This window comes from Mobula hypostoma, chromosome 4 (assembly GCF_963921235.1).
Source record: "Mobula hypostoma chromosome 4, sMobHyp1.1, whole genome shotgun sequence".
NCBI classification, from domain to species: Eukaryota; Metazoa; Chordata; class Chondrichthyes; order Myliobatiformes; family Myliobatidae; genus Mobula; species Mobula hypostoma.
Window position 1 is genome coordinate 136,079,537 of NC_086100.1, and position 25,990 is coordinate 136,105,526.

At 40.9% G+C, this 25,990-nt stretch overlaps 1 protein-coding gene across 5 annotated transcripts in view; it reads right to left on the reverse strand.

Annotated features, from left to right (window-relative positions):
- mfsd8 (major facilitator superfamily domain containing 8) overlaps window positions 1-25,990 on the reverse strand; it is an 82,237-nt gene that overhangs the window by 21,677 nt on the left and 34,570 nt on the right. For 3 of the 5 annotated variants that reach the window (XM_063046563.1, XM_063046561.1, XM_063046560.1), the window contains 4 exons: window positions 24,543-24,634; window positions 21,384-21,427; window positions 19,643-19,883; window positions 10,696-10,809 (listed from right to left, as the gene is read on the reverse strand). In XM_063046563.1, the coding sequence (XP_062902633.1) occupies window positions 10,696-10,809; window positions 19,643-19,883; window positions 21,384-21,427; window positions 24,543-24,627 (484 nt within the window). In that variant the 5' untranslated portion in view covers window positions 24,628-24,634. Of the gene's footprint in view, window positions 1-10,695; window positions 10,810-19,642; window positions 19,884-21,383; window positions 21,428-24,542; window positions 24,635-24,727; window positions 24,794-25,990 lie in introns of all 5 variants that reach the window. The other 2 variants (XM_063046562.1, XM_063046564.1) reach the window with 2 other exon arrangements.

Here is a 25,990-nt window from a genome sequence, read left to right on the forward strand (position 1 = left end):
TTTCTCCTTACTTTTAAAGTAAGGAAAATAGAATTCTTTTAAAATCCAGATCATATCATTCCTATAATTAAAACATTTTAGAGATGTTAACTTTACATCAGGGGTAGGAAAAATGGAATCTTTACTGAAAATATGTAGGCAAGGCTAGAATAAATAAGGGTAATGCAAAAGATCTTGTTTCCTTTGACATTCAAATGACCTTTAATGAATCAATTCTTCAAAAATATAGTCCTAGCATGCAGAGCTGGGATCTAAGTGGCAAAATGGATAGTAAATTGACTATAAACTATAATGTAGAGAAAATATTAAAGGTATTTATCCTGACTGGTGGAAGTAATAAGTAATTCTCTAGAAGCATAAAGTGGTTTTCCACTGAAGTTAACAATTCACACAAGTAATGACTTAGGAGATCTAATTTCAGACTTCACAGTTATAATAATACTGAGGAAGACTGCTTCAAAATCCAAGTAAAAGTAATTATCTTGAAGACATGTAAATATAAATGAATTTCTTTATATCCAAATGTTCAGTGTTGCATTTTTGTAGGAAGATTAAGGATGCAAAATACTCTTTGGAAAATTAAATTCTAAATGAACCAGGGATAATAAGGGATCCGTTGGGATGTGTATTCCCAAGTATTAAATATAGCAACACAAGTACAAATAGAGCATTCAGATCCAGAAACTGAAAAACAGATCAGTTATGACAAACATCTAACAGTTTGGTTAGAATATACTGAGTATTGAACAAATACTCATATTACAAACTGGATCCACAGGTAATAGAAGTAATACAAGAAATTTATTAATATCAGAACTGAGAGGTTAAAACTACCAGCAAAACCTAAACAACTACAGCTCTCTTCTAACAGAATCAAGTCAAACACAAGTCTTCAACACTTTGAATGATACACAGTGCTCCTCATGGTCAGTCTAAAATAAGGAGTGTGAAATATAACTACTAACAATTCTGAAAGGAACTAAAAATGCAGAACTTGCTTCAGCATGGAACAGAGGCAGCAGATAGAGTAGGTGTATGTAAAGCAGCAGCAGATACACAGATTTACTGGTAGAACCAGAAGATATAGCCAGAAGCAAGTTCATTTGGCAAAAAATATTAGAAACTACCAGCTGGGCCAAATGTCTAATGACTGTCCTGACTATTCCATATAATTCTATTACTTGTACCTAGCTTTCTGCGATCCATCATAAGAATTCTTTCCTTGGTGTTATAATTTTAGAAGAGAACCCGTCCTAGGCCCAGCATGTTAGTGCAATAACAAAGAAAGCATGACAGTGTCTCTACTTCCCTAGGAGTTTGCAAAGATTCAAACTGACATCTAACACTTTGACAAACTTCTATATATCTGTGGTGGAGAGCATCATATTGACTGGATGCATCACAGCCTGGTATGGAAATACTAACGTCCCTGAATGAAAAACCCTACATCACGGGTAAAGCCCTGCTCATGGTGCAGCACATCTTCCAGTTCCGGTTGGGATGGTGCTACTGGCTAGACATGTGCAACAGCTTCTGGTAGTTGTAAAGATAAGAAATCAGACTAAAAACATCCCTAAATATACCTTTTCTCTAGTAAATTATATTAAATTAATGTCACAAACAGTGAAGAGACCAGCAATGGCAAGGCAAATTTGGAGGATGAGCCAAGATAGTTTGTTGCAGATTTGTTGCAGTTGGAGTCCCAATGCCCATGGGGCTGGCCTAGGAGTGAAGCTGGATTGAAGTGGGTGCCAAAAGAAGTTTCGATGCTCGTTCAACAGGCCCAGGTGCGAGGTTGGATCGCTCTGGCTGCCGAGTGGATTTGAAGAGCTTGAGAGCCGTTTTGGGCTGGGCAACGGAATCTGGGCCCACAGTGAGTTGCTGGGCAGCGTGGTCTAGGCCCCATGCCCAGATACTAGTGCAAGGTACAATTCGCAGTTAAACACTGACCCAGATCAGATGTAAGAGCTGATTTCACTCGCTCTCCATGATGTTCACTCCTCTCTCGGCACAGTGCCTTTCGCGGTTCCATTGTTGGGATAATTTAAACACCAGCCCAGACAGACTGGGTGATGGTTGGCATGACAGCTGATTTCACTCGTTCTCTGCAATGGTCATCTTCATGGTGCTGAGTCTATGAAGACTGCCCGGGCTGCTGTGCTCCATGCCTGCCAATATGAAGGATTGATAAGCAGGGCTTTGGGCCTACTCAGGGCTGCTGCAGCGTTTGGAACTGAGGACTCAGTTTTGGTTCAGTTTGTTGTTCTTCACTTCAATTGTTTGCATGATTTGTGTTTTTTTTCTTTTGCACAACGAGTGTTGGTCTGTTTTTTTTTAAAATTGGGTTATTTTGGGTTTTTTGTTTGTGGCTACCTGTGAGCAAGCAAATCTGAAGGTTGTACAAGTTATACATTCTTTGATAATAAATGTACGTGAATCTACACAGAGCACCCTTGCAGGAAAGTAGCACCCTAGACCAAGGACTCCCACCACCCAGGCCATTCTCTCTTCTCACTGCTGCCATCAGGAAGGAGGTACAGGAGCCTTACATCCCAAACCACCAGGTTCATGAAGTTATTACCCCTTAAACATCAGGCTCTTGAACCAATGGGGATAACTTCACTTACCCCATCACTGAGCAGTTCCCATAGCCTATGAACTCACTTTGAATGACCCTTCATCTCACAGTCTCGGTATTTCTGGTTCATTATTTATTTATTTAATTTTGTGATTGCATGTTTTTTCTTGTCGTTTGCATACTGGCTGTGTGTCCATCACGCTGGGTGCAGTCTTTCGTTGATTCTACTGTATTTCTTGGAATTACAAAACACATTGATGAAGGTAGAGCTGTGGATATAGTGTATATGGATTTCAGGCGTTTGAGAAGGTTCCCCATGCAAGGCTCATTCAGAAAGTAAGGAGCATTGGATCCAAAGAGACCTTGTTTTGTGGATACAGAATTGGCTTGCCCAGAAGGCAAAGAGTGGTTGTAGATAGCTCGTATTCTGCATGGAGGTTGGTGACCAGTGGTGTTCTGCAGGGACCCCTCCTCTTTGTGATTTTTATAAATGACCTGGATGAAGAAGTAGAAGAGTGGGTTAGTAAGTTTGCTGATAACACAAAGCTTGGGGATGTTTTTGATAGTCTGGAGGAGTGTCAGCAGTTACAGTGGGACATCAATAGGATGCAGAACTGGGCTGAGAAGTGGTAATGGAGTTCAATCCAGTTAAGTGTGAACTGGTTCATTCTGGAAGGTCAAATTTGACGGCAGAATATAATATCAATGGTAAGACTCTTGGCAGAGATCTTGGGGGTCCATGTCCATGGGACACTCAAAGCTACTGTGCAGGTTGACAGTGTTAAGAAAGCATATGGTGTGTTGGCATTCATTAACCATGGGATTGAGTTCAAGAGTTACGAGGTAGTGTTACGGTTATACAAGAGCTTGGTTAAACCCCACTTGGAGTACTATGTTCAGTTCTGGTCACTTCACTACAGGAAGGATGTGGATACTATAGAAAGAGTGCAGAGGAAATATACAAGGACGTTACCTGGATTGGAGAGCATGCCTTAAGAAAATAGGTTGAGAGAACTTGGCCTTTTCTCCTTGGAGTGACAGAGGATGAGAGGTGACCTGATAGAGATGTATAAAATAATGAGAGGCATTGAGTGTGTGGATAGCCAGAGGCTTATCCCCAGGGCTGAAAAGACTAACACAAGGGGGCATAGTTTTAAGGTGCTTGGAAGTAGGTACAGAGAGGATGTCTGGGGTAAGCTTTTCCACACAGAGAGTGGTGGGTGCATGGAATGCACTGCCAGCAATGGTGGTAGAGGGGGATACAATAGGATCTTTTAAGAGACTCCTAGAGACGTACATGGAGCTTAGAAAAATAGAGGGCTATGTGGTAGTCAGCACAACATTGTGGACCGAAGTTCCTGTAATGTGCTGTAGACGTCTGTGTTCTATGTTTACTGTGTATGCCCACAAGAAAAAAAGAATCTCAGGGTTGTATATGGTGACATACAGTATCTGCACTTCCATAATAAATTGAGTACAGCATGCAATTCTGTTTGGCCCTTTACAGGAAGGATGCGGAGGTTTTGGACAGGGTAGGCAAAATTTATCAGGGTACTGCCAGGTTTAGAGGGTATGAGCTTTGCAAAAAGAAACTTTAAAACGAAATAATTAATAAATATAGAACAAAATTGATGAATAAAACACACACATCAATTAAAATGATTTAAAACATATTGAGATTTGAATAGGGTCATTGGAGGATGGAATGGATAGAGCCAATATTCCCACTAAGGTGTGCGTGTACACACATCTTTCGCTACTAGTGTACAAATAAATTTAAACTGCGCACCAAAGATTGTCTCCCTCTACCTCCTTGGCATGTTAAGTATATTTTAGAATCGTATATAATCACATCTGCTCTTCCAGTTTCTGATGCAGACAGTGTTGATGACATGGAGTTTGTGATGATTTCTCTGCAGATTTTAGAACTGGCTTATTGATACTGTTTTTATTGAAGAAAATATTCAGTGCACACATATTGTTGTCACTGGGCAAAAAATTGCACAGCACAAGATTTTTGCACACACTGGTCATTGCAAATTAGAGGGAACATTGGACTGAAGCACAGGTAGCAAAAGCAATGTATCACAACTATTAAATAATTACTTTGTTTTAGTATTTCAACATCCCTCCAGAAACTCCATCAGCACAGGTTCACCACAAGGCTGTGTGCTTAGCCCCCTGCTCTACTCACTTTACACTTATGACTGTGGCTAAGCACAGCACCAATGCCATGTTCAGGTTTTGCTGACAACACCACTTCCACTGGCCAAATAAAAGGTGGTAATGAATCAACATATAGGAGGGAGACTGAAAATCTGTCTGACTGGTGCCATAACAACAAACTCTTATTCAAAGCCAGCAAGACCAAGGAGCTGATTATTGAGCAACACACATAAAAGTTGCTGGTGAACGCAGCAGGCCAGGCAGCATCTCTAGGAGGAGGTACAGTAGACGTTTTGGGCCGAGACCCTTCGTCAGGACTAACTGAAAGAAGAGCTAGTAAGAGATTATCTTACCTGATTACTGACTTCAGGAGGAGGAAACCAGAGGCCCACAAGCCAGTACTTATCAGAGCATCAGAGATGGACAGGGTCAGCAACTTTAAATTCTTTGGTGTTATCATTTCAGAGGACCTGTCCTGGGCCCAGCATGCAAATGCAATTATGAAGAAAGCATGGCAGCACCTCTACTTCCTTAGGAGTTTGCTAAGATTCCGCACAACTTCTAAAACCTTGATAAACTTCTATAGATGTGTAGTGGAGAGTATATTGATGGCTGCATCACAGCCTGGTATGGGAACACCAAAGCTCTTGAACAGAAAATCCTACAGAAAGTAGCGGATACAGCCCAGTATATCACAGGTAAAGCCCTCCCCAACATTGAGCACATCTACACAAAATGTTGTTGCAGTAAAGCACCATTCATCATTAGGAACCTCATAACCTATGGACTCGCTTTCAAGGACTCTTCATCTCATGTTCTTGATATTTATTGTTTATTTAAAATTATTATTTCTTTCGTTCTGTACTTGCAGTTTGTTGTCTTTTGCATACTGGTTGAACGCCCAAGTTGGTGCAGTCTTTCATTGATTCTATTATGGTTATTATTCTATTATGGATTTATTGAGTATGCCCACAAGAAAATGAGTCTCAGGGTTGTATATGATGGCTTACATGTACTTCTACTTTTACTTTACATAAATTTACTTTGAACTTTGAAGCTGTTCCTGAAATGTTGAGTGTGGGTCTTCAGCTCCTGTATCTGCCCCTTGATGGTAGCAATGAGAACATCTTACGGCATTACAGGAAAGAGACTGGCATGGATAGCAGAATGGCTGACAAGCAGAGGCCGCAAGTGGGAATAAAAGGGGCCTTTTTCTAGTTGACTAATCAGGGGTCAGTATTGGGACCACTACTTTTCACATCGTTTATCAAAGATTTAGATAATGGAATTGATACCTTTGTGGCAAAGTTTGCAGATGATACAAAGATAGGTTGAGGTTCAGGTAATGCTGAGGAAGCAATGCGATTGCAGCAGGACATAGACAAATTGGAAGAATGGGCAAAAAAGTGACAGATGGAATACAGTGTTGGGAAATGTATGATAATGCATTTTGTTAAAAGGAACAATAGTGTGGACTATTATCTAAATGGAGAGAAGGTTCAAACATCAGAGGTGCACAGGGATTTAGGAATCCTCGTACAAGATTCCCAGAAGGTTAATTTACAGGTTGAGTCTGTGGTAAAGAAGACAAATGCAATATTGGCATTTATTTCAAGGTGAATAGAATATAAAAACAAGATAATGTTGAGCCTTTATAAGACACTAGTCAGGCCGCACTTGAAGTATTGTCAACATTTTTGAGCCCCATAATCACAGAAAGGATGTGTTGTTATTGGAGAGATTCCAGAGGAGGTTCATGAGGATGATTCCAGGAATGAAGGGGTTAACAAGAGTTGCATTTGGCAGCTTTGGGCCTGCACTCACTAGAATTTAGAAGAACACAGAGGGGATCTCATTGAAACCTACTGAATCTTTAAAGTACTAGATAGGATGGATTTGGAGAGAATGTTCCCTATAGTGGGAGTACCCAGAACTAGAGGGCACAACCTCAAAATTGAGGGGCAACCCTTTAGAACAGAGGTAAGGAGGATTATTTTTAGCCAGAGAGTAGTAAATCAGTGAAATGCTCTGCCACAGACTGTAGAGGAGGCCAAGTCCGTGGGTATATTTAATGTGGAAGTTGATAGTTTCCTGATCGGTCAGGGCATCAAAGGATATGGCGAGAAGGCAGATGTATGGGGTTGAGTGGGATCACGATGGAATGATGGAGCAGACTTGATGGGTTGAATGGCCTAATTCTGCTCCTACATCTTATGGCATATCCCGGGTAATGGGGTCCTGGATGATCGATGCCACCTTTTTGAGGTATTGCCTTTTTAAATTTTTATTCACTCTTTGTTTTATTAGGGTTAGTTGCTCTCACTTTTCTGCAAACTTTTTTTGTCAAGTTCAAAATAAATTTATGAGATCAATACCTGGATTGCGCCAGTGGTTTTATGATGAAATATTACACAAAGTAAATTTGTATCTGCTGGAGATTAAAAGAGTGAAAAGGGATTTTAGTGAAACATGTCAGATTCTGAGGAGTCTTGACAGGGTGGGTATAGAGCAGATTATCTTTTTCATCACAGTACCCAGAAATAGGTGTCACTATTTAAAAATTAAGAAGGTTATCCAATTAAAGCAAAGAGGAGGCAATTTTTTTTCCTCTCTCAAAGTGTTGCAGGTCTTTCAAATTCTCTTCCTTAAAGGATAGAGGAAGAAATGACTTTTAATATTTTAAGGCAGTGGAAGATAGAAACTTGTCAAGCAAGACAGGGTAAAAGGTTACTGTGTGTAGATGGGAAGCAGAGCTGAGTTTACAATCAGACCAGCCCTGATAATAAATGGTGAAGCAGACTTGAGAGAGCGAGAGCTGTACTCCTGCTCCTAATCCATTTGCTGTATGCTCATCTGTATTCTGCCTCCAAGATCAGCTCTCAGCCAGGAGAAACCTCACCCTAAGCATCAAGAGGGCTAAGACTACCTATGCACAAAAACATCAGGAACGTGGGTCTGATAATGATCCCTGGTGCATGTAGCTGGGCATCAAGGACATTATTGACTATGCAAGGTAAAACAGCACCAACTGTACCAGTGATGCCTCCCTCCCTGACACTCTAAATAATTTTTATGCATACTTCAAGGCATGCAACAACACCATCCACGAAAGCTACACCCCTCCCAGGTGAGCAATCACTGTCTGTAACAGCAGCTGATCTGAGAAGGAATCTGGTAAAGAGTCAGCCTCCGTAAGGCAGCCAATCCAGGAACAACATCCCAGCCCAAGTACTCAGGAAATGTGCACACCAGTTCACTGATTGTCTTTATGGAAACTTCCAACACCTCACTCATCTAGCCTGCTGTCCCCACATGCTTCAAACCAGCCTTCATCACCCCTCTGCCAAAGAACTCTCCAGCTTCACAATTAAAACCCATCATCATGAAGTGCTTTGAATCACTGGTAATGACACATATTAAAAACTCCATTCCTTCCACACTGGAAACTCACAAACAGAACTGCTCTAGGAGAGTTGCCATTTCATCTGTAACGCACCTGGCCCTGACACACCTGGAAAACAAGGACACTAATGTCAGAAAGCTGTTTCTAGATTTCAGTTCAGCGTTTAACAGCATTGCCCCACAGACCTTGAAGAACAAATTTTTATGCCTTGGTCTAAAGACACCACTGTGCAACTGGATGTTGGACTTCCTAACCAATAGACCTCAGGTAGTCAGGATGCACAACTGCTCCTCCCTCCCCATCATCCTGAACATGGGTGACCCAGTCTGTGTTGCTGACTCCATTTTATACTCTGCTCACACATGACTGCATGACCAAACACCCGAGTATCATATTGTCAAGTTTGCCAATGACACGACTGTGGTGGGGCTCATCATCAACAACGATGAGATGGCCTGCAGAGGGGAGGTGGAAGAGCTTGAGCCTGGTGCCAGGCAAATAATCTCTTCCTTGAAGTCAACAAGACAAAGGAGATGATTATCAACTTTAGAACTTGCATTATTCACACCCCTCCTTATATCAGTGGCACAGCGGTGGAAACTGTGGGCCATTTCAAACTCCTGTGCAACCTCTCATGGTCCCAGGACACATCCTACACAATGAAGAAACCTCACCAACATCTCTACTTTCTGAGGAAGCTGAAAAGAGCTGAATTATGCATATCTATCCTCACGTCATTCTACAGATGTGCAGTAGAGAGCATCCTAACATGCTGCATGACTGCATGGTACGGAAACCGCACTGCAGCAGACAGGGAGGTTCTACAACAGGTAGTCAAAACTGCCCAATGCATCACAAATACCAGCCTATCTGCCATCAAGGACGCATATATAGAAAGGTGCCAGAAAAAGGTCAGCAATATCATAAAGGATCCCACACTCTGCTTGTGGCCTGTTTGCCCCACTCCAGTCAGGGAGGAGGCTACACTACATTCACATCAAGACTACTAGACTCAAAAACAGTTACTTTCCCCAAGCAGCAAGGCTGATCAACACCTCCACCCACTAACTCCACCGCTATTTTATTATCACTGTCAGTCACCTTATGTACAGACACTCCTCTGCCTAGAGTCTCTTTATGGACATTCAACCGATCTACATGTATATATGTGTGTGTGTGTATATGTACACGTATGTATATGTTCTCAATAGGACTTTAAATTACTGAGACTACTTCTTCCTCTGCACACAATCAGCCTCTCTATATAACACAGCCCTTCCATTCTGAACTACCAGTGTAATGAGGTGATGAGTAATTTGGAATCTATTTACATTAAGACATTATAAAACATAAATAATTGTAGCATTTGACTGCACTGATGCAATTATGCCTATAAATAAGAACACATCACCTGTGGTGGGTTAAGTCATTGAAGTCAAACAGTCATATCATACAACTTATTCAGAAACAATATATTTACAGAGCAAAGGAAAACGTAATTATGGCAACTTCTTCCAATGAAAGGCTACACATTGCCGAAAGGATGGTAAAAGATGTTCCACCTTCAAAAGATGAGAAGGAAAATCCAGAAGGGAAATTGGTGATAAACACAAGAGAGTCTGCAGATGCTGGAAATCTCGAACATGAACACACACACACGAACACCCCTGAAGGAGCTCAGCAAGTCAGGCAGCATCTATGAAGGGAAATTAACAGCCTCAAAAGAGACTCAACTCAAAATGTTATCTGTTTATTCCCCTCCATAGATGCTGCCTGACTTGCTGAGTTCCTCCAAAAATCTGTTAGAAAAAAAGGTCATAGTGTTTCTCCTCTGGTAGACCTACAAGATACTCTTCCCCACTTTCGCACTTCAATCTTTTTTATATCTATTGCAAGCTCTCCCTCTCCTTTGCATCTACCAGCCAAAGCATGGTCCTCCCCCAACAAGAAATGAATCATGATTCTTCCCTATTCTCTTCCATTCCCTTTACTCCTGGGTCATGTTCTCCCCGTAAACCTAGCGCAACTCTTAACCATGAACAGAAGGACCTTTGGTTTTTAGAAAGCCCATGCTTACGAAGTAACATGTGGGCCACAGCACATATTCCATCCTATTAGAATTATTAACTATTATTGATATTTTTCAATATTATTAATAACATTATCAATCTGTGACCTGCACACACAGCCCCATCAGTTTCTTTGACTTTCACCCAGATCTCAGGTGTGATTTTGTGTTTTTTAAAAACAGTAATGTGGGAATTGATAGTTTTTCAACAATCATTTTTAATCACCCAGAACATGAAATGGATTTATCATAGCAGATTAAATCCACTTATTCCATTTCCTGTGGCAATAAGAACTAAACGGCCCCTTAATACTTCTATTTCCAATTCGCAGAGGGACAATCAACCTCACAATGAGGTTTAAAGTTAACAATTCAGCCAAATGACAAAAAACAAAATAGATAACTGAAATAAAAACTCACAACCAAGAAACACAAAAATGCTTTCAAACATAAATATTGTCAGTAATGTATTTTTGTTACCTGGTCCTAGTATAAATCCCAGAGCTTGACAAGCACTTATATTAGCCATTGCATTGTTCCTTTCCTGAAGTGATGTTGCACCAGCAACATATGACCGTACCACAGCCACATTTCCTTAAAAAAAGCATAACTTCATTTAATTTTAAAACATACATTAGATGTACAGAAATCACAAAAACAGAAATCTTATTTAATCAATTACTAGCTGTTTTTGAGTATCCAGATGTTTAAAATCTGTGATGATTCCAAAAGATGTGTATGTATTTAGTAAGACTGATATTATACCACTAATGTTGTAAATGAACCAAAATATCTGTAATTCCCACATTAAACAATAGAGATGTGACTCAGATCTTGGCCCTCATCACATTCTGATATGTATTAACTTGAAGTATATGAAATCTGTTTTAGTTCCCTCGCAACTTAGTTACGATTAGACTGCACTTAATATTTTCATCAAAACTATTTGCTTTTTATCCATGTATAAACAGATCAAATCCATCAAACATCCAGAGGTACTGCTCTAGTGAGTTTCTGTATACCATTTCACCTCCAACACGGAGAAATGTACTAACACAGTTATAGACCTATTTGGAACATATAAACATATAACTGACATCTACTTTATTTTATTGACTAATGCAAATACATTATGGTGTGACTACAAATATAGGAAATCCATAAAGTTAATGAATGCTATTACTATAATCCAGCTCTTCCAATGAAAATTAATTCCACTGACTAGCTAATGCTATAAAAAGTAATGGTTACACAATTTTATCAGGAAAGTTTAAAATAATTCGAAATTTTAAGCAAATCAGGCCAAAAACTACCCTGTCTTTTTGGACCCAGAACATAACAATTGTTTGAAGATTTCCCAAACAAATGAAAGAATACAATTTTATTTTAAAATACAAACAATTTAAATGAAGATCAGCAGTAAAACATATGTATATATGCATACATACATATACACACTGAGTACTGTCTTAGGCACAAACAGGTGTCCCCCACTTTTCAAACGTTCGCTTTACGAAACCTCATTGTTACGAAAGACCTACATTAGTACCCTGTTTTCGCTTTCAGAACGTGTTTTCACTGTTATGAAAAAAATTCAGCGCGCGATAAAAGGCAGCGCGCACCCCGAGCAGCCGCTCTCCCCCGGATTTGGAATTGCATTCTCGCCAGCATTGCTTAAACACGTGCCTGTGAGCAACCGTTAGCAAGATGAGTTCTAAGGTATCGGAAAAGCCTAAAAGAGCTCGTAAAGGTGTTACACTTAGCGTAAAACTAGACATAATTAAGCGTTTTGATCGTGGTGAACGAAGTAAGGACAAAGTGGGTTTGGCTTGTGGAAGCTGACGAAGATGATGTTGAAGAGGTTTTGGCATCCCATGACCAAGAATTGATAGATGAAGAGCTGATGCAATAAGAGGAAAGGATAACAATCGAAACCAAATGAGTAATGATAAAGTACAACTTTAATTCTGAAAGGGTACGTCAGTTTAGGGGATATTTGCAGGATGGTTTGGGTGCTTACAAAGAACTATATGATAGACAAATGCGCGAGGCTCAGCAGTCAAGCAAGCCTTCCACATCAGCCACAGCAGACGACGAACCTCGACCTTCGACATCGAGGCGGGCAGTCATAGGAGAAGATGAGCTGCCTGCCCCAATGGAAACAGACGACCAGATGACACCCCAGTGTCCCACCACCCCAACACCCAGGCCGCGGACAGATACTGATTCGCGGAGAATGCAGCAGTAGCCGGAAGACACACAGCACATCTTTAAGAAAAAAGCCAAAATAAACATGCTAATTAATTAGGTGCTGCCCGACACGTAATTGTTGGCCCCGATCAGAGGCGATGCAATTGGCACTGATCTGGGCCAACAATTACGTGCCGGGCGGCACCTAATTAATTAACATGTTTATTTCGGCTTTTTTCTTAAAGATGTGCTGTGTGCCTCCGGGCTACCGCTGGACCCCTGCATGCTTCGCGGTAATGTATCAGTCAACGGCCTGGAGGGTGGGGGCCACTGCATCACCCAACCTGCGACAACTCAGCCTAACATACCATCATCAGTGTGCTCGGCTCTGTCTTCCCAATTCCGGTAACTGATACTACACTGTACATACATTATTTCTACTTTATATTGGCTGTGTATTTTTACGTGTTATTTGGTATGATTTGGCAGCTTCATAGCTTAAAGGTTACTGAAGAGCGCTTGCGCCTTGTTTTTGCCGATGGCGCTTGCGTGAGATTTTCTGCCGAGAGCGCTTGCACCGTGTTTTCGCCGAGGGCGCTTGCGTGAGATTTTCGCTATGGAGAACAGTTCAGGCAATGATTGTGGAAAGGTATTTCTACTTTATATAAGCTGTGTATTTATCATATCATTCCTGCTTTTACTATATGTTACTGTTATTTTAGGTTTTATGTGTTATTTGGCATGATTTGGTAGGTTATTTTTGGGTCTGCGAATGCTCACAAAATTTTCCCATCTAAGTAAATGATAATTGCTTCTTTGCTTTACGACATTCCGGCTTACAAACCGTTTCATAGGAATGCTCTACCTTCGGATGGCGGGGGAAACCTGTAACCCAAAATGTACCAGCCATTCGTTCCCTAGTTAGGTGGAAGATCCAGACCCTCATGCAAACAACAGAGTCCTGATTTTGTACAGAGCCTATCACTGCCATCATTGCACTCAAATGACAAAATGCACGTCCCCTTTTCATGCACCAGTTGGCTGCCAGTAACTGGTGGTGTTCCACAGGAGTCGGTGTTGGGACCACCCTTTTTTTGCTGTATATATATGGTTTTGATGATGGAATAGATTACTTTGTTGTCAAGTTTGCAGATGATATGAAGATTGGTGGAGGGGCAGGAAGTGTTGACGGCACAGGTAGGATGCAGAAGGACTTAGATTAGGAGAGTGGGCAATGAAATACAATGGTGGAAAATGCATAGTCATGCACTTTGGTAGTAGAAATAAATGTGCGGACTATTTTCTAAACGGGGAGAAAACCCAGGAATCTGAGATGCAGAGGGACTTGGAAGTCCTTGTGCAGAAACAACCTTGAAGGTTAAGTTGCAGGTCGAATTGGTGGTGAGGGTGCAAATGCCATGTTAGCATTCGTTTCAAGAGGTCTAGAATACAAGAGCAAGGATGTGATGCTGAGGCTTCATAAGGCACTGGTCAGGCATCACCTTGAGTATTCTGAACAGTTTTGGGCCCCTCATCTTAGAAAAGATGTGTTAGCATTGGAGAGGGTCCAGAGGAGGTTCACAAGGATGATTCCAGGAATGAAAGGGTTATCATCCAAGGAACGTTTGATGGGTCTGTACTCGCTGGAATTCAGAAGGATAAGTGGGGGGGGGGGGGGATCTCTTTGAAACCTTTTGAATGTTGAAACGTCTAGACAGAGTAGATGTGGAAAGGATGTTTCTCATGGTGGGAGAGTTTAGGACAAGAGGGTACAGCCTCAGGAATGAGGCCCTTTCAAAACAGAGATGCGGAGAAATTTCTTTTGCCAAAGGGTGGTGAATTTGTGGAATTTGTTGCCACATGCAGCTGTGGAGGCCAGGTCATTGGGTGTATTTAAGGCAGAGATTGATAGGTTCTTGATTGGACATGGCATCAAAGCTTACGGGGAGAAGGCCGGGAACTGGGGTTGAGGAGGAGAAAAAGAAAGGATCAACCATGATTGAATGGTGGAGTAGACTCGATGGGCCAGATGGCCTAATTCTGCTCCTATGTCTTATGGACATGCTAGTTAGAAACTTCAGCAATGGTCTCCTGTCCGAAGTGAATGACATAGTGTCCTAAATAAACAAAGGAATTTCTGCTATTTTCTCATTTTTTTTATTCCTTAAGAGTTGTCTTGATTATGTAGCTGCCCCAATTAACTGGAATCCAATGTAGTAGAAAATAATAATATCCACATTAGTGAAGTTTTTATGAATGTGATTGGTCAGTTACTTCCCTGGGGCTTAGTATTTACTTGCAACCCAATATTAAAAGATTTATTTGCAGGTTTGACTGATCCCAACACTAAAAACTGCAATTCTTTAACCTCACCACACCCTCCTCCCTCCTCAACCCCCCCCCATGCATGTATCATTTATGATTCTAGATCATAATGTCTTTTTGCCATCAACTTCAATCCATGAGCTTGTGTATTTCAAGGTAGCTGAAATCTTAATGGCCGCCCACCTTTTCACGTTTGTGTGAGGTCAGTATCTGGGAAAACTTGAAACTCATCATTCTCATGCAGATAGCATAAAACATTTCCAGAAATGAGGAAGTTTAAATTTCTTGGTTGTGTTTCTACAAGAAATAAGTTTAACAGCTCATATCTAACTGCAGATTACTACAGTGATATTATTTTGCTGACCTTCAGCATGGAAAATGCACTTGAGATTACATATTAAAGTATTCAGTTCAAATCTGAAGATGTATTGCTCCAATGGGCCACTCTGTAAAACAACAGCATTTATGGGTCTATGCTTGAGTGCATAGGACCCTTTTATTCCCACATGATGTGTCCTGCTAATCAACCAATGCTCTAACCATGTCAGTAACTTTCCTGTAATATCATGGGCTCTTAATTTGGTAAGCAGCCTCAGGTGTGGCACCTTGTTATGTTCACCTGTGTGGCCATTAAACATTACACCATGCTTACAGAGAACAGTTTGAATATCATTTGCCAGTGTTTCTGTTCAAACAATAGTGATCTTTGTCACTGATAGTTGGCGATAAATAAAATAGTAAGACAATTCAGGAATGTTTTGCTCACAGAGGTTTCAAGCTTTCAAGCTTGGAAATGCCAGAAATAGCTGCAGGTGAAAAGAAGTGATTTCACTACTTCACCTCCAAGAGGACCATAACCATGTCATGATTTGGAGTTTTGCATGTCTCAATGACCCAGAGAGCTATATTTTGATTCTTGGTAGGATCATCCATGCCAAACAGATCAAAGGGTAGAGGCCAGACTAAGAGAGAACCGGTCCTCCAAGTTCGGGGGTTCAGCTCACGGCTAACAACCCTGACCAGTAAAACAAAACAGCAACGTAGAATCCTTCTACAACTGAGTGTGACAGTACTTCTGAGTCTCTACCAGGGACTTGAATGGCTGACAGTAGTGAAAACTGAGAGGAAGCTAATGACACAATGATGGAATCCCTGAACACCGCTAGAGATGGAAGGCCTTCATTGGTACCCTAAACCTCTTTTGGCGCAGGCGTGACCTGTACAAAAAGGACGGGTTACACTTGAATCCTAGGGGGACCAACATCCTGGCAGGGAGATTAGTGGGGGCTACTGAGGTGACTTTAAACTAGAATGGTTGGGGGGTGGGAATCAAATTAAAGAGGCTAGGCGTGAGGAGGTTAGTTCACAACAGAGGGATGGGAACCAGTGCAGAGAGACAGAGGGGTGTAAAGTGAGGGTAGAAGCAAAAAGTGCAAAGGAGAAAAGTAAAAGTGGCAGGCTGACAAATCCAGGGCAAGCATTAAAAAGGGCCACTTTTCAACATAATTGTATAAGGGCTAAGAGAGTTGTAAAAGAGCGCCTGAAGGCTTTGTGTGTCAATGCAAGGAGCATTCGTAATAAGGTGGATGAATTGAAAGTGCAGATTGTTATTAATGATTATGATATAGTTGGGATCACAGAGACATGGCTCCAGGGTGACCAGGGATGGGAGCTCAACGTTCAGGGATATTCAATATTCAGGAGGGATAGACACGAAGGAAGGGGAGGTGGGGTGGTGTTGCTGGTTAAAGAAGAGATTAACGCAATAGAAAGGAAGGACATAAGCCGGGAAGATGTGGAATCGATATGGGTAGAGCTGCGTAACACTAAGGGGCAGAAGACGCTGGTGAGAGTTGTGTACAGGCCACCTAACAGTAGTAGTGAGGTCGGAGATGGAATTAAACAGGAAATTAGAAATGTGTGCAATAAAGGAACAGCAGTTATAATGGGTGACTTCAATCTACATGTAGACTGGGTGAACCAAATTGGTAAAGGTGCTGAGGAAGAGGATTTCTTGGAATGTATGCGGGATGGTTTTTTGAACCAACATGTCGAGGAACCAACTAGAGAGCAGGCTATTCTGGACTGGGTTTTGAGCAATGAGGAAGGGTTAATTAGCGATCTTGTCGTGAGAGGCCCCTTGGGTAAGAGTGACCATAATATGGTGGAATTCTTCATTAAGATGGAGAGTGACATAGTTAATTCAGAAACAAAGGTTCTGAACTTAAAGAGGGGTAACTTTGAAGGTATGAGACGTGAATTAGCTAAGATAGACTGGCAAATGACACTTAAAGGATTGACGGTGGATATGCAATGGCAAGCATTTAAAGGTTGCATGGATGAACTACAACAATTGTTCATCCCAGTTTGGCAAAAGAATAAATCAAGGAAAGTAGTGCACCCGTGGCTGACAAGAGAAATTAGGGATAGTATCAATTCCAAAGAAGAAGCATACAAATTAGCCAGAGAAAGTGGCTCACCTGAGGACTGGGAGAAATTCAGAGTTCAGCAGAGGAGGACAAAGGGCTTAATTAGGAAGGGGAAAAAAGATTATGAGAGAAAACTGGCAGGGAACTGGGACCCCAGTTGCTTACAATATATATTAATAACTTGGATGAGGGAATTAAATGCAGCATCTCCAAGTTTGCGGATGACACGAAGCTGGGTGGCAGTGTTAGCAGTCAGGAGGATGCTAAGAGGATGCAGGGTGACTTGGATAGGTTGGGTGAGTGGGCAAATTCATGGCAGATGCAATTTAATGTGGATAAATGTGAAGTTATCCACTTTGGTGGCAAAAATAGGAAAACAGATTATTATCTGAATGGTGGCCGATTAGGAAAAGGGGAGGTGCAACTAGACCTGGGTGTCATTATACACCAGTCATTGAAAGTGGGCATGCAGGTACAGCAGGCGGTGAAAAAGGCGAATGGTATGCTGGCATTTATAGTGAGAGGATTCGAGTACAGAAGCAGGGAGGTACTACTGCAGTTGTACAAGGCCTTGGTGAGACCACACCTGGAGTATTGTGTGCAGTTTTGGTCCCCTAATCTGAGGAAAGACATCTTTGCCATAGAGGGAGTACAAAGAAGGTTCACCAGATTGATTTCTGAGATGGCAGGACTTTCATAAGAAGGAAGACTGGATGAACTGGGCTTGTACTCGTTGGAATTTAGAAGATTGAGGGGGGATCTCATTGAAATGTATAAGATCCTAAAGGGATTGGACAGGCTAGATGCAGGAAGATTGTTCCCGATGTTGGGGAAGTCCAGAACGAGGCGCCACCGTTTGAGGATAGAGGGGAAGCCTTTTAGGACCGAGATTAGGAAAAACTTCTTCACACAGAGAGTGGTGAATCTGTGGAATTCTCTGCCACAGGAAACAGTTGAGGCCAGTTCATTGGCTATATTTAAGAGGGAGTTAGATATGGCCCTTGTGGCTACGGGGGTCAGGGGGTATGGAGGGAAGGCTGGGGCGGGGTTCTGAGTTGGATGATCAGCCACGATCATAATAAATGGCGGTGCAGGCTCGAAGGGCCGAATGGCCTACTCCTGCACCTATTTTCTATGTTTCTAAACACCAGCAGCATAATGGGGAGTACCAAAGTCACTACTTCAACAAGTTAAAAACTACAAAGAATTTGAAGGTATTGCTGGAAACCATTGTTTTTTTTAATACTTTTATAAGATTTGTACTTTTTAACAAACCCATGTATTTCTCACAGTATGTGGTGGGTTATCCCTGCTCACTGGCAGAAAATGTTAAAACAGCTAAACTAACAGTTTATCACCTTTCTCATTTTCCATTGGCTAAGTATTAGCACATTCCCCATGTGATGTAATTGTTTAATTATGTAGCCTACTAACTAGTTTATTCCTATCTAAGGAATTTCTTATCTTATCTATAAAAGTGATGGATTTTTCAGAGGCACCATCTTTATTCCTTTTACCTTCACAATCATTCATCCAAGCATTGTTTCTCAGCTCTTTATTTAGTTTGCTTAGTGTTTGTTAGTATGTTTGTTTGGACTCTAAAATAAACTATCATTAGAATTAAGACTGTCAGTCATTCCTGACTCCCAGAAGAACCCCAGGGATCAGAAAATGAGATAGATCCAACAGTATCAGTAATCATCTTGAATGTAGAATGAAGATTTGGGAGGATGTAATCATTGAATGCATTGTATGAAGGTAGTCCATTATCTGCGCTAGTTGTTTATGCTGATTTTGTTAATTTACTGTCAATAAAACACAGCAGCATAAAAAGGATGAATTCTTCCAACAATAACTATTAGAAACTACAGTTTTACAGTACTGTAGTCAAATTGATAATGTTCTAATTTGTTCATTATTTTATTTAAATACGCAATTTGTTACTCAGTTAAATGGTGTTCGTCTTTTTTTAAAATCATATCCACAAAACTTCAGCTAATTGGGGCAGCCGCTTAACTGGGCAAAAATGTACTGGTCCCGATGTGGCCCAGTTAATGACATCCACTGTACTTCTATCATTTGTTGAGAACTTGTACTGCGAGTTTCATGAAGAAATTCTGTTTCAAAAATTATCTACAACACTGAAACCAGGGTTATCTCAGAAGGATCAATTATTGGGGAATAACAACTCAAGAGTTGCACAGAGATTGCTCATAAGGAGAGATAAGTGTCATGGTAGTTACACATGGAAAAATGTTAACACGACAATCAGGTTGTATTAAACACATGGATTCAAGGTCATACTAAAGTCAAACAAATTTTCCTAACATTTACCATGTTAGTTACATGTATTTTTGTCTTAAATATCCACAACTCAAATATAAGCACACAACTGCAATTAAAAGCCTTTACTATATAATTTGTCCATTTTGCTTATATTTAGTGTACAATTACTAAGAGCTTTCACATGAAATGGGTCTTACCTGCTCCAAATCCAACAAATGCTCGTGCAAGCAGCATATAGTACTTATTATGCGATGGTGGGGCATGTGCATAGCCATACAGTATGTTTGCTGCTACATTAATCAAAATTGAGATAATAAGAGGTTCCCTTCTTGGCCTGTAATTGGACCATGCACCAAACAGTATAGATGCAATCATCTGCCCCAAGCTGTAAACTGCAATAACCCATCCAAGAAAAGTTGCATCTGCAGTCTTATCCACCTACAAACAAAAAGCACATGGCTATGATTACCAACTCTGTGTGAATAACTCAAATCATGCCCAAATTAATTGGCTTTAACTATTAAACATCCTCCCATCATCCCAAAATCATCTACTTCTTTAAACAATTGTTTAATAATTGTCCTCTAATATGGGTAGTCTACCATTAATGTCCTAACTCTATATATTTAATCCTCAATCTAATTTATCATCTAAAAATATTCCTCATTCATTCACAGTAGCAGGGTTGTCACAGTGGGAAGGAAAATGCCTCTATATGGAATCTTAAAGAGCAATAAACTAATGCTTTAAAAACCCCACTACAAAAATCAAATATCTTCTTTTATAAATACAGTGCATTCTCAGCCTTCGATGGGATGCTGTTGCATGAATATGAGAGCTGCATAATTGCTCAAAAAAATCATTATTGTAGATTACCCCAGACTTGTATTTTATGCATAGGACTCAGCTGTGGGACACAATAATAATCTATGCATAAACCTTAAAATAAATTGCAGAACAATGTAATTTGTTGGAAATTGCTTAATACTCTTAAAAATTTTCACAGGCTGCTTGAGAATTCCAGATGCTTAAATATCAGTTAAACAAGTGTTTACTGTATTCCTCGATTAAATTGTCCAATCTTAAGCATTCAGTTGCAAATATTTTGTTTCTGGAAAAATTACAGCACGTTTTCTTATAATCAATGAAATATGACTGGCCACATAATATCAATTTTTGTTAAAGGAAGCATTGATATATTACCACTTATAAGACAAATCTATCAGAAAATAGGGGAGATACATCAAAGGCAATAAAAGACAATGGCCGAGATTTATAGAATTCTTTCTGACTTCAGGATATCTTGAGGCATTTTTTTCAGTCAATTAAGTACTTCTAGAATTACAGCTGCTCTAATAATATATGAAAAAGTGGCAGCCAATTAAACATCAATTACTGTCTGATTCAAAAGACAGCAGTTCCAACTGTGCAGTGTTCACTCACAACTAGAGGGATGCTTGACTCCTTAATCTTCCAGTTTAAAGGTAAGGATATTACATAATTCTTTAAACTGACCTATTCTGAAACAGATACGGAGCAATGCAGCTATGGCAATCTATTTTATTCAGTACTGTAGCCATGGGATCAACAGAGTCTAAATAACTCAAAGCACATCAAAAAATAATTAACCTTAATCATGTTAATGATTCCAAATATCTTCCCATCTATCTCGCATCCTTTGTTTGATTAAACAATTGTTTAATAATAGTCATATAATCTGGGTAGCCTAGCATTAACATTCTATCACCATTTACTTTTAATTCTCATTATTTATTATCAGGTAGTATTCATTATTCACTGCGGTGGGATCATCATGTTGATTGATAAAGGAAAATGCCTCGTGACATAAGTAACCTTAAAGACCAATGAAATCAATTTTAAACACCCCTACAAAAGTATTCCTTTAAAGCAAGATAATTAAGAAAAAAAACCACAAACCTTTTGCAGAAATGGCCAAATTGAAGAGACTACAATCGAGAAACCTGCAGGAAAAGTATTATTTACCACACAGAGCCAGCACAGCGTTTTTCCCAGCACAATACGCTTCAACAAATGATAAGTAATCACTGTAATCCTTTTACTTTGCATCTCAAGTTATACATTTTTTTTTAAGAAGATCTCCACCTTCATTTTACAAAAATAACTTACTTATCCCTCAGATGAGAAAACCTGCAGATGCTGGAATTCTAAGCAACATACACAAAATACTGGAGGAACTCAACAGGCCAGGCAGCATCTATGGAAAAGAGTAAACAGGCGACATCTTGGTCTGAGACCCTTCAACAGGACTGGAAAAAAGGATGAGAAGTTAGAGCAAAAGGTGAGAGGAGGGGAAGAAGTACAAGGTGATAGGTGATAGAAGAAACTGGGAGAGAGGGACAGGTGAACTAGAGTTGGGAAGTTGATAGGTGAAAGAGAAAAAGGACTGGAGAGGGGAAATCTGATGGGAGAGGGTAGAAGACCATGGAAGAATTGGGGAGATGAGCAGGTAAGAAGAGAGGGAAACCGGAATGGGGAATGGTGGGGGGGGGGGGGGTAGAATTACCAGAAGTTCTAAAAAAAAATCAATGTTCACGCCATCAAGGTGGAGCCTACCCAGACTGAATATAAAGTGTTACTTCTCCAACCTGAGTGTGGCCTCATCGCAGCAGCAGAGTCCACGGACTGACATGTTGGAAAGGGAATGGGAAGTAGAATTGAAATGGGTGGCCACCAGGAGATCCTGCTTTTTCTGGCGGACAGCATAGATGCCCAGTGAAGCTATCTCCCAATCTACGTCGGGTCTCATCAATATACAAGAGGCCACACTAGAAGCACCAGATACAGTAGATGACCTCAACAGACCCACAGGTGAAGTGTCACCTCACCTGGAAGGACTGTTAGGGTCCCTGAATGGTATTAAGGAAGAGGTGGAGGGGCAGGTATGGCACTTGTTCTGCTTGCAAGGATAAGTACCAGGAGGGAGATCAGTGGGGAAAAATGAATGGACAAGGGAGTCGCGTAGGGAGCGATCCCTACGGAAAGTAGAAAGTGGAGGGGGGGGGAGGGAAGTATGTGCTTGGTGCTGGGATCCTGTTGGAGATGGCGGATGTAACAGAGAATTATGTGCTGTACATGGAGGCTACTGGGGTGGTAGGTAAAGACAAGAGGAGCCCTATCCCTGGTGGGGTGGCGGGAAGATGAGGTAATGGCAGACATACACAAAATGGAAGAGATGTGGATGAGGGCAGTGTTGATGGTGGAGGAAGGAAAGCCCCTTTCTTTGAAGCAGAAGGACATCTCACTAGTTCTGAAATGACAGGCCTCATCCTGAGAGCAGATGCGGCAGAGACAGAGGAACTGAGAGAAAGGACTAGCATTTTTACAAGTGACAGGGTGGTAAGAGGTATAGTCCGGGTAGCTGTGAGAATCAGTAGGTTTATAAAAGGTATCAGTAGATAAACTGCCATACCTGCCCTTACACCTCCTCCCTCAGTCCTATTCAGGCCCAAACAGTCCTTTCAGTTGAGGTGACACTTCACCTGTGAGTGTGTTGGGGTCATCTACAATAGCTGGTGCTCCCAGTGTGGCCTCCTGTGTATCTGTGAGACCCGATGTAGATTGGGAGACCACTTTGCCAAGCACCTAAGCTCTATCCGCCAGAAAAAGCAGGATCTCCCGGTGCCCACTCACTTCAATTCTACTTCCGACTCTCATTCCGCCATGTCAGTTCATGGCCTCTCTATTGCCGTGATGAGGCCAAACTCAGGTTGGAGGAGCAACACCTTATATCCCTTCTGGGTAGCCTCCAACCTAGTGGCATAAACATAGATTTCTTAAACTTCTAGTAATTACTCCCCTCCCCCTTCACTATTCCCGATTCCCATTTCCCTTTCCCATCTTCATCTCCTTACCTGCTCATTACCTCCTTCTGGTGCTCCTCCTCCTTTCAACCATGGTCCTCCACCCTTTCCTATCAGATTTCCCCTTCTCCAGCCCTTTACCTCTTTCACCTATCAACTTCATAGTTCTTTACTTCACCTCTCCTCCCCCTCCCAGTTTCACCTATCACCTACCACCTTGTACTTCTTCTTCTTCCCCTTCCCTATCTTCTTGCCCTGACTCCTCACACTTTTTATCCAGTGCTGATGAAGGGTTTTGGCCTGAAACATCGACTGATTAATTATCTCTTATTTGCATTGATCAGCTACCCATAGATCTATTCAAATGGAAAAAATACTTTCAAGCAAATTTGTTCAGATATTCATGATTACCCTCCCTTCCAAAATTATTTCAACTATTATTGACAAGTTAATTTGCAGGCAAGCAACTACACTTCTGCCTTCCATCATTTCTGTCTAGAACAAGCTACAAGGAAGTGATTGAGAGTGACACAGTAACAACTTCTTTTCTAATCCTATTTCCCTATGCCACCTTCCTACTTAAGCTATATGAATCAAAATGGTGGATAAAATTACAGTCCTGTTTAAAACTTATGAAAAAATTAATAACAGTGGAATACTGATAATTAAGCAAAATGACAAAACGCCAAGCAGAATCCCATAATTGAAGCAGGAAGGTCGGGGGGAGAAATAACTATTAGTTTGCAGCTTCCCCTCAGAAAGCTCCACATATAACAAAGCATGGATGTGAGGTTAGTGTCTGGAAAAAGGGCAAAGGAGAAATTTTGTTTAAATGAGAATGGAAATGGTTGGATAACAAAAAACAAAAACAAACTGACAAAATCCTAGATGAACTCAGCAGGCCAGGCAGCATCTATGGAAACGTGTACAGTCAATGTTTCGGGCCGAGACTCTTCTGCAGGAGATGCTGCCTGGCCTACCAAGTTCCTCCAGCATCTTGTGTGCTTTGCTTGGATTGCCAGCATCTCAGATTTTCTCTTGTTTGAAAAAAAACTGACAGTGAAATATCATTTCATGGATTTTTGAGAAATTAACTTTGAAGCAATATGTTTCTGCTAAGTTGAGATGAATATAAATACGTATCAATTAAATGCAATTTCCATCACTCTATTCGAGTATAGTCCACAAAAAAAGTTTCATAACTAATAAAGTCCTCATTTTTAGATGAGTGGTTATCTCTGAGTGCAACACCCACCTAAACTGCTGAGGAACATAGTAAGGTACATGACCCGGATTGACCGCCGGTGACTTCGATTTTCCTGCAGCAACTCAACGGGCATGCCTTCACTGCAAAATAAACCAATCATTATTTACCTTTAAGTATCAATTTGCTATTCACGCAATTAAGCTTTTGTGCATGGCATTTAAAACAAGCAATACCGTCAGATTGTTTGAAGTCCTATATTTCAGTAAAACAGCCTAACGATAGATATACATCATTCAGATCTGTTCAGTGGGAAAGAACGGAAGAAAAAGTGTATCAAAATTACGCAGGTCTAGATATATATTACATTGTTTCATCACACATCCACAATTACTCTTACCAAATTACTTCAACTATTATTGGAAAACAAAATAGAAGATCAATGCACTAATGGGATTAGAACACAGAACATTACAGCACAGAAACAGGCCCTTCAGCCCAGTGTTTGCTTCAATCAAAGGAAACTAATCCTCTCAGCATACACATAATCCATATCTCTCCATTCATATCATATTCATGAACGTAAGTACCCCCTAAACTCCACGATCACGTCTGTTTCCATCATCATCTATGACAGCATGTTCCAGAGCACCCAAAGTTCTGCAAAAAAAAACCTGCCCACATCTCTCCTTTAAACTTTTCCCCACTCTCCTTAAATCTATGTCCTCTAGAATTTGACTTTTCTACCCTAGAACAGACAAAGATTAGTTTTATTTGTCACATGTACATTGAAACACATGGTAAAATGTGTTCTTTGTTTCAACGTCCAACACAGTCTGAGATACGGTGGGGGTAGCCCACTGTGCTACAGCACCAACATAGCATGCCCACAATTTACTAACCCTAACTCATGACTTTGAAGTGTGGGAGAAAACCAAAGCACCTGGAGGAAAACCACACATTCATGGGGAGAACATACAAACTCCTAAAGTGGCAGGAATTAAACCCCGATCTTTCAGCTAGTGCTGTAAAGCATTACACTACCGTGCTGTCTTAGTAGAGACCAACTATCTACCACGTCCTGGTCTCTCATAATTTTATAAAATTCTATCAGATCTCTCCTCAGCCTCCAGTGCTCCAGAGAAAACAATCCAGTTCCAGAGTGGGAGGTTGGTCAAGAAGGTTCAATCAAGATGAAGTAGTAAATTGGATTACACTGTGGTTTTGTAGGAGAAGCCAGAGTGGTAGTAGATGGTTGCCTCTCTGAATGGAGGTCTGTAACAAGTGGTGTGTCACAGGGATCGGTGCTGGGTCCATTACTGTTTGGAATCTATATTAACGATCTGGATGATTATGTAGTAAACTGGATCAACAAAGTTGCAGATGACACCAAGATCAGGGTGGAATGGACCGCAAGGAAGGCTATCAAAGCTTGCAATGGGATCCAGCCCGTTGGAAAATAGGCTGAAAACTGGCAAATGGAATTTACGTGAAGTGTT